Source organism: Acanthaster planci, linkage group LG12 (genome assembly GCF_054643075.1).
Source record: "Acanthaster planci isolate LZ-2023a linkage group LG12, COTS_SCS, whole genome shotgun sequence".
NCBI classification, from domain to species: Eukaryota; Metazoa; Echinodermata; class Asteroidea; order Valvatida; family Acanthasteridae; genus Acanthaster; species Acanthaster planci.
Genome location: NC_141788.1, coordinates 11517747 through 11533115, shown reverse-complemented (window position 1 = coordinate 11533115; position 15369 = coordinate 11517747). Strand labels below are relative to the sequence as shown.

Genomic DNA, 15369 nt, shown 5'->3' with positions numbered 1-15369 from the left:
AAAAAGACCCAAAGGCAGAAAATCTTAAACTATGGAAATATCATTAGAGAAAGAATTATTTCATTGTCAACATGTCCTTTGTATTTTCTAATTTTTCTCAGTTCATACATTGAATACACTGTACAATGTTGAAATCAAAATCTAAAACTTTTGACATCAAAACCAGGATACTAAGACCTTGGGGTCCAAAGTCAAGACTGATACCAAGGCATTATGAGTAGAAGTGAAACAAGGACCTCAGACCAATCAGCAAATATTGGTCAAACTAGAACAGAGAAGCCACCATAACTCGCCGCGTCATATGGATCTAATTTTTTTTACTACAAAAAAATGATTTTATGAGACATCCATGCTGCTAAATCAAGCAAGGAAATCATACTATTAAACAAATGCAAAGGGGAAAAAAGTGAAACACGTTTGTTCCGTAACAAATAAAAAGCTGTTTTGGAATTTTCCTTTGAGTCTTTGAATGCAAAAACTCAAGGAGGCCACTGATGGGAATGGAGCCCAGTACTCTTTTTTTCAGGAATTAAGGTTTTTACCATGGTACCAATACATGTAGTGTCACTGACTTAGTGCCTCAAGTATTTCAAGAACTACACTATCTGACCTGAGACTAACACCATTTAAAGTATTTTCAAGATGTATTTTTGCGTTGGGGAGATGTTAATTTATATAACGGGGTTTGCCCTTACCCAACGTATATATCAACATCTCCCCAACGCAAAAGTACATCTTGAAAATAGTTCGCGGTACCCGCTGTTTCACCTGACTCAGACCAGCCAGCGGACCCCGGCAAGCTCGGTGGTCGAGTGGTTAAGACGTCTGTACTGGTAAGTAGGAGGTCGTGGGTTCGAGTCCCACCCGAGTACGCTTGTGACTTTTTTCGCAAGCTCTCGGACAAGCACTGAGCATACAGTGTTTATTAATATATACGCTGGGTAAGGGCAAAACCCGTTATATAAACCATTTAAAGTAAGTGTGTATTGTAAGCATAAGGGTCACTGTATCTATGAATTTAGAAGTGATTCCAGCAAACTCTGCCACAGATATTAATTAAAAGTCTGTTTTTGATTGTTTTCAACCTGCCACCAGAGGGTGCTCGAGTATTTCATGAAATCACTGGTACAGGTTTTGAAGAATACTATTTGACTTCAGACTAACACCATTGAAAGTAAGTTGTATCTACTACCAACTTTCAATAATAAAGCACTTCCTGTTTCGACCATTTTCAACCCGAAGCAAGGGTCATGCAATTTTACGGAGTTTCAAAAATTAAAATTAAAGAACATAGACTGCTTGTAATTTGACACCTGATGATGTCATCATGGCATAATGATTCTGTTCAAAGCCAAGTTTGTTTCGGCCAGAGCCCAAAACAGCTGAAACAATTTCAATGAAAATAAGAGTTGTTTCAGCCAGTGGCAGAAACAATGAAACATATTTTAATGAAAAGAAAACTTGTTTTGGCCAGTGCCTGGAAAAGAAAAAAGGTACATGAATGCATTATGGATTTAATGTAAATGACATTTTAAAGGTTTCGCCCCATCCCATTATCCCATCCATCCCTTACTCCACCCCCATCCGATCATCCAATCCATCTCCTAATCTGCCCGATCCATGATTCCATCCATTTCCTACTCTGCCCCATCCAATCATCCCATCCATTTTACTACTCCATCATTTGGTGTTGAAGAAAAAAGCTTTGAAGCAAAAGTTTGTTTCACATTCATGCCTCAGAAAATTGCATTAAGCCTACTGAATTGTCTTGAGAACATGGCTTGGGTTTGGGGGTCCAGTGATTTTCATAATTTTTATGATGTGCCCAAACTGAACACTTCCCAACAATCAACAACAAATATCACAACTTCATGGAATGACTCACGTCCCCCCCAAAAAAACCCCACACTTGCTATCCAACACAGAAAGAATGAAGGTTTCCAGACAGTGAGCAGAGAGAGGGTCAATTGCACTTTAATATGTACCTCCAGATACATCCATTGCCTCTGCACTGTAAGAGTCATTTCAATGACCTCCAGAATATGTGACAGTGTTCTCTCCCAATGGTCTACTTCCTTTTCAAAGGCTTTGACATATCGAGAAGCTTTCATGGTGGCAAGTGTGACTTGGTTGTCTTCCAGAAGCTGGAATACATCATCAGTTGACCTGGAATGTAGAAAAAAGACCGCTTCAATAGGTAGAACACCCCAACAAACAAACAACCCTGCAACAAACACACGTAAAACAGGTGTGTTAACCTTATGTACATAACCTAGTGTAGACTTGTGAACAAAAAATGTCCACACGATGCAGGAACTGGAGACGTTCTGTGGACTAACCCATGTCCACAGGACGTTTCCCCTTCTCTGAAAAAGAAGTTTAGAGGCTTGTTGGGGGTCAGGGTCATCTGTCGTAAACAGAAGATGAACTGTCAAGGAAACATTTTACAAAAATCCAGCTGAAAATTGTGTTCCCGATTCAAGAACACCGAGTATTTTCGCTGTGTTTCCTTAACTAGGTATATAGTGTAAGTATGAGTGAATGAACCCAGTAAATGAATAAACAAACACAGAAGTAAACTGGATCTTTGTTTGAACGATCTCTTTGCTCTGCATTCATGAGCCACTATATAATTCTACATATAGTCTGAATCATTGCCACAATTGTTTCTGCCTGTTGCCTCAGAAGCCCCCGCATGTATGTTTCCTTCGTCAACTTTGTTTGCTTATTGTTCAGCACTGTACACTGAATGCCTGTGAATATTTGTGATGGAAATGAGATGTCTGATGGAATTATACTGTCATTCCATGATCTTGTGTAATTAAATTTGCAGTAGCCTTTTCAAGCAGTAAAATCCATTGATTTCATCTGTTCCTCTATTAAAAAAAATTCTTGCACCTGAGGTTTGTATATAAAAGTGAAACCCATAAAAGTGAAGCCAGGGCTAAACTAAAGAACACCCTGATGATCACTGGCTTGCAATGGTTTTTTTAAAGACAGATTAAAGAACTTAAATGTGGTTCATGCTGTGATTTATTCTGTCACAGTAATTCATTATACTAACCGAAAGTGCAGTTGATGTTCAAACAGTACAGAATTCAGTAGGGTTTAATGGTGTCAATAAAAATCAGTTTGATTATCAAGGATTGGTACAGGATTGGTACTGTATGCATGTGGGGCATATCTTCAGAAAAACCCTTACAGGAAATATTTTCAGCCGTTTATGTTGCACTTTAAAGGTGGTGTACACCATTGGTAAAATCCTGAAAATCAGTCTACCGTATAATCCTAAAACATCTCACTTGAAAGAAAGAACATAATTCTCAATCAGTCTGTAAAATCTTTCCGCCTAGAATACTATAGTTTTCGAGAAAACAACAATTTTGTTCTGTTTTACGATGACTAGCCGACCACGGTGATAGAGTTAATTTCACTTCGCACATCACATCCTCTTAACAGGCACCAGTTTTCTTATATGTAGTATTTGCAGATATTGTGGGAGTCTCCATTAATGAACAGATAAACCTAAAAGCACCTAAAAACTATATCGAAATTCCTTCACCAAAAGCAATGTGAACTGAAATTATAGACTGGATATCAAGATTATTAATTTTTTTTTGCCTTTCCCCGAGGATACCCCCAAAAAAGAAGTAAAACTATGCGCTCAGCTTTGAATGTAGCCACCTGCCACTATAGATCCAAAAAAAGGCCCACAATTTGGGGCTTTTTGTGAAAGAAATACCCTAAACTAGAAACTATCAGTTCCAAGTTCGGGATTTATAGAAATATTTCTATGATTCCTCCTGATTATGGCATGTCTTATTGTAAAAACCCTGTGGGGCGACAAAATATTAATGATCTTGTGTGTGGAAATATTAATTAGCTTGTGTGCGGAAATACAACTATTTGGTGGAAAACACACTGAAAGCCAATCAGAAAGACCTTCATCACAAGGCATATGCCTTGCAATAACAGTATCTTGTAAATTTAAACAATAGAGGGATTTCACATTAGCACCGTCTGCGCATATCTGTATCAAAACCGAGGCTCTCTGTGTTGGACTTCGTCACGTGCGCCCACGGGGTCCTCACAGTACATGGAGTATCCGGTTCGTAAGTGTGACGCCACTTCAGTTTAAACCACGCCCACTGCACAAAATACACGGCCATCGCAGGTGCGTTAATTCGTGGTCAACTGTCGTTATTTTTTCTTTTGATTTTACGTGTCGAGTCGTCTTGAAAGACTCTTCCACAAAAATTTGCTGCCTGAAAAGTCTGAATTTAACATACCTTTATGTATTTTGTATCTTAACTCCTTACTTTCAATCATCTGCTCCTATTAAGAATTGAAGCTGACACATACAGCCTCATTTTCAAGTGCGGAAGTGCGCAGATCGATGCTAAAAGCGTAGTATTGGGATCCCTCTATAAAGCACTCTTACTAACTTGAGTTTGAAATGGCCTCTATCTTTGTAAGGTCCCACATCCAGGATCGTTTCATCCCACGTTTCTTTAATCCCCTGGATGGCTTGCTCAATAGCCAACTCCTTGCTTGCAGCTGCAGAGATTTCAGAGACCTACAAAAATATAAATTGGAAAGTATAACTGCTTAGAAGTAAAACACACAAGCAAGCTGTCTTTGCAGAGAGTATATCTGAGATGTACTATTCATGTGCTATCAAATGCAAAATCTTATGTGTGAAAATGCTGTAATAATTATCCACAATCACGTTTTAAGTTACAAAAATTATGTAGTGAATAGTTTCTTCTGTGGACACTGCATTCTCACACTTTCACGTAATCCTCATAAAATGTGTAATTAAAAGTTACAGGTCTAGTAGACAAAGATAGGCAGTAAAAACATAAAGGTCTTGATTAGAACTTGTCAGCAAATATTGAAAAACTGTACATGTAACCCAGTCATCACTAATGGTACAGAGTCAAGCCCACTTTCATGTCAAAGTTGTCAGTGCACATTTGGTTGTAAGAAATAGTAACTGGACCTCTGCATAAAGTACTCTTTTAAACCATTTTGCTTTCTCTTAATAAAAACTTGTGTCAATAAGAAAACTTATAAGACTTAGCGAAGGTTTTCAATAATAAGAACCAAAAGTGGAACAGAATACTTGCCACTTCTAGTTATGCATTAAATATTAGGACATCTATCTCATTCTTAATTTTAACCACTTCCTGCCATGGAGCCTGGTTTCAGGCACCATGTGTTTACACACCTGGCTGGGGTCTCCGAAATCGGATACAGGGAACTGGGCCTTGTAACAAAAGACCATTCTCGGAACAAAAGACCAGGCTGCTAGGCATTACCGACATTTTTTCACTCTCAATGGTGGAGAAAATCCAGCCTTGTTTTGAAACAATATACCACGGCTTGGGGCATTTAGTGCGAGCGGATTACCATCAGGGACAAAAGCGCTCCACCACCGCAGCGATGAGCCCCACAGCACTGCTGCACGCTAATCTGGCCCATATTGAAAAGAGGTCAGCAGTGCACGCTGCCAGGTTCGTGAACAAAAGAAAGTTACATAACACCACACAATCTGGGCTTGTTTTACAAGGCTGCAGGCCTAGCTGGAATACTCGGGCGTCAATGAATTTGTCTGTCAGACTAGAGTGGCCACCAGACAGTAATTCATGTGGGTGTAAACGTCCATTAATTGAAACCATGAATTTTTGAAGAATTTTGAACACTGAAAAATCTTGAAAAAGTCCTGATTATGTGCACTGCATTTTTCAAACCACCTGGCAGCAAGTGGTTAAGCATGGAAAAATAAATCCTAAATATTACCTTTTCAGCATACTGATCCAATCCCAAATCTATGATTTTTTCCAGGGTGAAATCATCAGCTTTATGGTCAAATGTCTTTTGCACTTCTTCTTGTAGCTGTTGCCAGTGCCGGTCACGCATGGCATGGTTATGAAGATCCACTATCAGAGGCATGGTGCGGCGGAACTGGTCAACTCTAGAACGTGACGTCTCCACAATCTCCCAATTCCTCTCCTGTAAATGCGTAACAAAATCTTCATTTGCCACACTTTTGTAACCTATGCACTGTTTTGGAAAGCAATGGGGAATAAGCTTGAATACAATGTGGTTCAGTCTGAAGAACTATTTCATGACCTAAGCCAATGTAGACCATTTATAAGAACTTGCTGATCATCACATTCATGTGCCTAATGTTGATTTTTTGGGGGGCTGCATATTTATGTGCTCAGCCTCAGAAAATGAAAGATGCTTGGTGATATGTGCAAAACATTACTGAGACACAAGTCTCAATATGAACAAAATGTGTTTCAACTTGGAAGTTAATGTAAGTTTGATAGAGAAAAGGTTTCTGAGCAATTAATCTTTGTGAGACATGAACCAATTTCCATATTTATAATTCAAAAAGGAAAGTGGTCTTCACAAACCTAAGCAATATCTCAATCAGTTGGAAATTGAATAATGATATCTCTAGGTACATGTACGTATAAATGTTCTGATGTGCAAAATACAAGTACATTAAAATCAAAACCGTACATTGACATAAAAACTACCAATTGTATACAGTTTCAAAATGAAAATACCATTATACAATTATACATAAATATACAGAACAAACACCACAACAATAAACCTTCTTAAATAAAAAGGTTTTCACTTTCTGTCATCTAATGTGACACGGTGTAAATGGTTCCAAACATAAAGCCCTGCCACCATAAATGCTCTCTCTGAATTTCTTATACGTCTTAGGGACGGCAACCATTTACACCCGGTTTGAAAAGGCTCCCCCCCCCCGGTAGCCCACCCGGTATAACGCCTGCCCGGTATTCAGGCTGCTCCAGGTCGGTATCAGGCCTGTCTGCACATTGGCATTTCAAAGTCCCTGATGAAAGGCTTCCCCCACCATGCTTCCACAGATGAATAGGGGTCTAAGCTGAAGGATTAAAAACCACAAGCAGGTTCCTTCTGGGATAGATTACATGTACCAGTACTTGCAAACAATAGACCCCAGGATGGAGAAGTTCGAGATCAACAACCAGTCCAGCATCCCAGGCCAGTAGCTAGGCCAGTATGAAAGGGGTTTTTGCAACAGGGTGAGCTTACTGGGGGGCCCTACATACTACATACACCTGGCTATCAACATTTGAGTGAACCTCTGGCAGGTATAGCTCTACAATGTCTAACAATTTACCTGCCTAAATTACTAACAGTAAAGGTCAACATGTAAATGCCAAAGCTGTCAAGAGCCACAATGGCCGGGCCCATGACACTACCAACATGGAAGAATGCCCACTGTGACACGATGAAAGTACCATCTGGTGCGTGCCTTACAAACAAGACTTCTGCTCAATGCAGGTCTACAATGTAGGTTGATATTTGGACTCAAGTTGCAGTCATAAAGAAAGAATTTTACATTACTTTGGAACACACTTTTAGCATTTCTTTTCCCTGCTCTTTGTACTGCAAGCTGCATGAAATTAAAGCACACTGTTGGTTTACTGCTGTCTTAACTCCTTCCCAGGCCAGCATTGCGGACAATCACATTGTTGACAACATCTTGCAAAAGTTCGTGCTAAAATTGATATGGCAATACTGCTTCAGTGCTGCTGATATCGTTGATAAGATTATTCTCCTCACAGGAGTGAGAAGAAACTGACCGATCATCAGTGTTGCTGTCAGGAAACACACTATGCTGGGACCGCTAGGCTCAGAGTCTGACATCATTGTGTATATGCTACAGCAGCAAACAGTTGACTCCCACATACTACATGTAAGTCACAACTTTTAAGATTAGCCAGATCAATTTGATGACTGTTGTTTTTCTTTTTGTGTCCAGGACTCCAAAACTATAAACTTTTTTTCGCATTCAATTTGAAGCACATCTTTTTTTTAAGGGAGAATTTGTCTCTGTGAGATATGGTTCTACTCCAGAACATTTATTAGCATACAGCATACTTTGCTCAAAGTGTAGATTATTTTTACAAATCTACAGTAAACTGTACATTTGTAAGTTACTAATCTATGGTCATTATTACAAAAAAATTACTGTAGATTCGTAAGACTATTGTCTGTAGATTCATTACAAATCAACAGTTGTATTAGATTCGTATCGATGGGGAATTTCACCATGAATACGCGTAAAACGTTGTTATCACATGGACGCCATTTTGGTTGGACTACGCCTGCACATGTCCAGTGCCCTTTAATTCAAAGGCACAGGTGCCGCGACAAGCACAAGCACACACATTAACGTGCACACTCAAATGGCGCCCATGGTGATAACACCTTTATGGCCGAATTACCCATCTTGCGCCGCTATGCAGCACTATATAATCTTTGGTACTCACGTCTACCCCTCCCCCCTCGTTTTGATCATCAAAGTGTGATATAGCATTCCTCAATTTCATAGAGTCCTGTGGTGATTTAAGTCTGGAAGGTTTCGCTGCAGTGACACACATATAATAATGAATGAATGAATAATGAATTGTAAATTTGTGCAAGAATGGGTGAGGCAAAGAGCACAAATCTACAGTTCCTCATCCATTCTCCTTGACTGAATTTTTGACTTTGAACAATTTCTTCTGATTATCACGGTAAGTATGAATAATTTTACAACTGCTGCCTGCAGCGTAGGAATCCATGGTGTTTTGTACACTCTCGGGGGATATGGCAACCTCGACTCTGACTGGAGTGCCATTTGCCCCTGAAGGTGTACAAAACCCAAGGACCCCAACACGGCAGGCAACAACAGGAACACAGGAATGGTCTTATATGTAATTATATTTTATTGCAAGGTAAATTAAAACACTTTGACAAATTTAAAACTTGAACAGCAAAGTAAATATTAAATTACATGGAAAACTATTGATTGTGGTGTCCTTTATTGACATTTTTTTGGGGGGGAGGAGTGAGAAATCTAGGATTCATAACGAACTGGTTTACTAGACAAACCTGGAATTTAAAGGCACTGGGGTTTTGTCAACTGATTGAATTTAGTTACACCAAATTCCGTTGGAAAATATTGACAAGATTGAAGAGCAGACAAGAAGAGACAACGGCATGAGCGTTTTATATAAGCAGCAAGGGCGATCACAGCAGAAACAGCGAACAGAGCATACTCGTGTTCCATGAGAATAGCTGGGTGCATGAACCAAAGTTCAATAACCCATAGGTCTCTTTCATGGTCAGAGTGAAGAGAGTAGCACATGCAAACAGACACAATGCTTCAATGTCCCCCATACAGTGTTCATCTCCTATAACAATTGGCACGTACCCAAGATACCACAATTACAATGAAGCAGTCTTGAAACATCTACTGTGGGAAAGATCCCTGTTATCCATCATTTTTTGTGGCCTATCACATGATCACAAGGGCGTCAATCTGTTTTGGAAAGTGGAGGAGACATAGCCCTGATCAGAACAAATGTGAGCGCGAAGTGTGAAGCCCTGAGCGGTGTGGGGTCTGTGGCTCGCTCAAGGGCCCCTGAAAATTTTGGAGTATAGATGCTCTGTGGTGTGATCTGAGACAATTTCTGTTACTTTAGTCATTTTTTTAAAAATGCTTTTGCAAGATATACATTTTCATTTAGGTTTTGGAAAAAACGATTGACGCCATGCTTGATCAATTCGCGACCAATAAATATTCACTTTCTATGAACAGGTACAACAAGTTTGTCAGGAATTCACACTGGGTGTTATTCATGAAATACATCCTGGCATTAGAACCTCAAGTCTGCATCAGAATTTGAGTCTGCATTTTCTCTCAACTATCCTCCTTGACTTTTGATTCTTTCAAGTCTGGACTGAACCAAAGTACCCAAGGTCAGACAACTACTGTTTTCTTGTGCATTAATGCATAATGACCTAACACAGTCTTTACTGAGTGGAGCATAATACCTGTTCTTATAGTTTAGCAGGTACTGTAGGTGACTGCATACATGTGTGTCATAATTCTGCAAAGCTTCTTGGAATAAAGCTATGTCAGCTGACTTCCATTTCCTAAACAAAATTTCTTTTGAAGTCAACCAGGGTTCACTAAACTCAGTGCGACACCTGGCAGCAAAATGATCAGTAACATGTGCATTGAAAAGAGAGACATTCCCAACATTCTCAATTTTCCTGCTGATAGGGCTGAGAGTATGTGCTAATCTATGAATGGATTGCCTCCCAAGCTACAGCAAACCAAAACACTTCAGCAATGCAGTCAGTTAAATCATCCAAATGAACATTAAAATCACCAATTGTAATTATTTAATCAGGTTGTAATATGATTGATTCCAACAAATATGAAAACTCACTTAAAAATAATTTGTAAATAGTAACAGAATGATTTGATGAATAGGGCAGTCAATAAATTATATAAAGACATAACTTTATCAAAAACTGTTTGTATGAGATTGTCTATTCAAAATATTCAAATGATGTCATCTCCCCTCAAGCTAGTTTGTGAATGTTCTGATTCTCACTAAAGTAGAGCGGTGCTGCATCCAGGTTTGTGTTTCATAAGTGTAGTCAAAGCAGCATTAGCAATGTCATTTCAAATCAACCAGCAGCCATCACAGCTACCAGGTCAGCCTTGTGTCAATGACAAAGTCAACAAAGCTTATCTTACCAAGTTATTACAAACTTAGAAACTTAAAGTGCTCAATGTTGACTGGGCCCCTTTATCCGATGATGTTACCAGGTAGACACCTCCAGGCAGGTTGGCTAGAGTAGTCATAATGTGGGATTGGATGGGCAAATTGTTCAGATTGGGACATGGGACACAACTCTGGCATAATGGCTGGCTCCACATTCTTAGACCACCTGCACATACCCAGTACCCTCATATGATCATAAATAGGTCAAGGCCAGTGTTGCTTGGAAAACAGTAAAGTAATCAGTGTTTGTTAAGCAAGGAACCATCAACACTGAAGACAAAGACCTGGGATTTTTGAGATGTCCATAAATGTTTTTAGAGAAATTGGTCACATTATAAATGACAAGGATAGCATAACTGAATGTTAACTGAGTAGAACATAATTAGAGCCAATGATTTTTTGTTTCAAAAATGGGTATTTTCCATAAGCCAAATCCCAAATTCCGTTTCAGAAATTCAAATTCTGTTTCATACCTTAGTAAGCATGAAAAAGGAGAGCAAGTTTTAAACTATGCATGGAACCCTTTACCCAACCATACTCCCCCCCCCCAAAAAAAGAAACAAACATTGTTAGGAAATACTCTGCAGTGTTTCCAACTTTTTGTTTTCTGTAATGAAAATTTTAAAAAATCCACACAATAAATACGGCATCCCCGCTTAATTTCCCACCGGAGCAATCGTCAAAAACTTGCTATGATTACTCAACGGACAATTCATGCGTCCCTCCTCATGTATAAAATCAAATCACATTTAAATACATACATGTACAGTGTACATGTCTGTATTCCAATGCTGGAAGGTAGAACACTGGATCACTGGAGAGGACACTCCAGCTTCGCCTTTGGCATAGACAAAACACGGGGAATGACAGTTACCAGTTACAAGCCACCGCTCAATTGGCGTAGAGCAAGGCGCCAGGGGTTGTTCCCGACGGTGGAAGAGATCATCAGATCTCACTGGACAGTTACCGCATGCCTCAAGCTGGGCAGCCCCCAGCCAATAAGGTGCTGTCCCGCCACAGCTCGCTTTCCCCATTGGGTGCACGGGGATGAGGAGAAGTCCAAACAGCAGGCTGGGAACCTTCGCACCAGACAAGACAAAGAAACAAAAGAGACCAACTCTAAAACTGGGAACTTGGAACGTCCGCACTATGATGACAGGACTCGCTGCTAACCTCAAGGACATCATCAACACCAGGAAGACTGCCATCATTAATAATGAGCTGAAGAGACTGGGAGTGGATTTTGCCCCTCTCCGGGAAACACGGTTGGCTGACACAGGCACACTGAGAGAGAAGGACTAAATGTTCTACTGGCAGGGAAAGGGCAGTGACGAACACAGGGAACAGGGAGTAGGCTTCGCAGTGAAGAAAACCTTGCTGAAGATGGTGGCACTGGGCAGTAATGGCTCTGCACGACTCCTCGCCCTCCGCCTCAACACCACTCAAGGCCAAGTCACCCTTGTCAGTGTCTATGCCCTAACACTGACAGCCACACCAGAGGCAAAAGACGAGAATCTCGCAACAACTGTCAGGATCATTCCCAACTCTGACAACTCAATGTCCTTGGAGACTTCAATGCCAGAGTGGGTGCTGACCACGACTCCTAGCCCTCCTGTCTTGGACCATTTGGCTTTGGCAGAATGAACGACAATGGACAGCAGCTGCTCGAGTTCTGAACCTATCACGATCTGTGCATCACAAACTTGTTTTTCAAGACCAAGCCCCAACAGAAGGTTTCCTGGAGACATCCGCGCTCAAAGCACTGGCACCAGCTGGACTTGATCCTGACCAGGCGCACCCCACTGAAGAACGTGCTAATCACCCGTTCGTTCGAGAGTGCAGATTGCGACACAGACCATTCTTTGCTGCGTTGCAAGGTCAAGCTGTAGCTGAAGAAATTCCATCGTGCTAGACAGCCTGGAAAGGCACGGATTGATACCAGCAAGATGGCCCAACCAGAACTTGTGGAGCAGTTTGCCTCCACCTTTGAAAAGGAACTTGGTGTAACACAAGAAGGAGAATCTGCAAAGCAGATGTGAGAAGAGCTGCGAAACACCATCCACCGCACAGCCTTGGCTACCTTTGGGCGGATCACCTCGAAGTCACAGGACTGGTTTGATGCATAGTTGACCAGGATGACCCCCGTCATTGAAGCCAAGCGTTTAGCACTTGCTGAGTACAAGAAGTACCCAAACAAGAAGAATCTACAGATTCTCAGGGTTGCGAGAAGCAAAGTTCAGAAGACTTCTCGGCGCTGTGTCAAGGAGTACTGGACTCAGCTCAGCCAAGACATTCAAACCGCTGCCATAACAGGGGACATCCATGGTATGTAAAATGGCATCAAGAAAGCATTTGGTCCGGCTCAGAGCAAGACTGCCCCCCTCAAATCCTCCACTGGGAAGACGATCACAGAAAAGAACAAGCAGATGGAGAGATGGGCGGAACACTACTCCGACCTCTATTCTAGACAGAACACTGTGACACCGTCAGCCCTTGATGCCATCAACTGCCTGCCATCTATGGACGAACTTGACGCCGAGCCAATCATTGACGAACTCAGCAAGGCTATTGATAGCCTGGCTACTGGCAAGGCACCCGGCAGCGACGGCATACCCCCCGACCTAATTAAGCACTGCAAGACCGCCCTACTGCTGCCATTGCATGGCGTCCTCTGCCAGTGCTGGAAGGAAGGTGCCGCACCACAGGACATGAGGGACACTAAGATCATCACACTCTACAAAAACAAAGGGGAGAGAAGCAACTGCAACAACTACAGGGGCATCTCCCTCCTCAGCGTCGTTGGTAAAGTCTACGCACGAGTTGTTCTCGTCCGTTTACAGAAGCTTGCCGAGCGTGTCTACCCCAAGTCCCAGTGTGGTTTCCGCACTGAGCGATCAACGGTAGACATGATATTCCCATCCGCCAACTCCAGGAGAAATGTAGAGAACAGAACATGCCCTCGTACATCGCCTTCATCGACCTCACCAAAGCATTCGATCTGGTCAGCAGAGAGGGCCTTTTCAAGATCCTGCCAAAGATAGGATGCCCACCAAAGTTTGCAAGCCTCATTGAATAGTTTCACACCAACATGCAGGGGATAGTGCAGCACGACGGCAATGTCTCAGAACCATTCAACACATGTAGCAGAGTGAAACAGGGCTGTGCACTTGCGCCAACCCTCTTTGGGATTTTCTTTGCTATGCTCCTGAGGCATGCCTTCAGCACAGCAACAGAGGGAATCTACCTGCGCACAAGATCTGATGACAGACTTTTCAACCTCACCCACCTGAAAGCCAGAACTAAAGTATGCGAGGCTCTAATCAGAGACATGCTGTTTGCAGACGACGTTGCAGTGGTAACCCATACACAGTAGGAGCTTCAGACCCTAATGGATTGCTTCTCCCAGGCATGCAAGGACTTCGGGCTTACCATCAGCCTGAAGAAGACAAACGTATTGGCGCAGGGCACGGAAGCACCACCAACCATCACCATCGACGACTACGAGCTGGAGGTCTTGAATCAGTTCACGTATCTGGGGTTCACGATCAGCAACAGCCTCTCCCTTGATACAGAGATCGACAAGAGGATTGGAGAATCAGCCTTCACACTCGCCCGCGTAACCACACGAGTGTGGGAGAATCTCAAACTCTCTGACATGACAAAGATGGCAGTGTACAACGCCTGCATCATCAGCACACTGCTCTATGGGAGTGAGACGAGGACAACATACGCCTGGCAGGAAAAGAGACTAAACTCCTTCCACCTGCACTGCATTCGCCACATCCTGGACATATCCTGGCAGGACAAAGTGCCCAACACAGAAGTTCTGTCCTGCGCCGGCCTTCCCTCCATGTTTACTCTACCCAGATAGCACAGGCTGCACTGGCTGGGCCATGTTCACCGTATGGAGGATGGCAGAATCCCCAAAGACGTCCTCTATGGTGAACTGGCGACTGGCAGGAGAGACGTTGGCCGCCCACAGCTTTAGAGACGTCTGTAAAAAAGACATGGAGGCCCTGGAGATCAACACAGAGTGCTGGGAGGACCTTGCAACAGACCAGTCCAAATGGAAAGCCACTCTGACCAGACAGCTCGAGGCGGGTGAAGAGAGACTGACTGCTGTAGCATGTGAAAAAAGGACCCGCAGGAAGAACCACCACAGACTCAGCAGCATGAAGACCTCCCTCAAGTGCGACCTATGTGACAGGGCCTGCCATTCGCGCATCAGCCTGTTTAGTCACAGGCGGTGCTGTTCCAGCAGAGTAGACATTTAGGATTCTCTTCCATGGTCATCATAGACCAACGGAGGCCGACGACAACAGTGTACATGAACAGTGAAGTCACAGAGTAGGCCCTGCATGCAACAGTCGTTGATCACAATATGTTTATGTTGGGCATTGATCCGCCATTTTTATTTGGCAGTGGTGCAACAAAATTCAGAAAGTTAACATAAAATCTGAGCCTTAAGATGCATGCTTGTGACTGAAAACTTTGCTTTTCATTGAACACTTCCGAGGACCCATTCAGTCATGGTACACCAAGCTGACTAGGTTTCATTTAATTCAAAAAATCTCTCGTTTTCTCGTTTCACCATGCAGTACTAGCCTTGTTTCAAGGCACCTATGCTGATTCACAGACTGAATTCCCCACATTTGTAATAAGCATACATGTATGTGTGAGTACAAACTTGTTTGCACTTTGATTTCAATGCTAGTAGTGTGCACGTATGTGT

General features: G+C 42.2%; 1 protein-coding gene across 1 annotated transcript in view; it reads right to left on the bottom strand.

Annotated features, from left to right (window-relative positions):
- LOC110980179 (dynein axonemal heavy chain 2-like) overlaps positions 1-15369 on the bottom strand; it is a 281550-nt gene that overhangs the window by 157802 nt on the left and 108379 nt on the right. Inside the window, 3 exon segments of the mRNA XM_022236585.2 lie at positions 1986-2166; positions 4446-4576; positions 5803-6015. Coding sequence (XP_022092277.2) covers positions 1986-2166; positions 4446-4576; positions 5803-6015 — 525 coding nt within the window.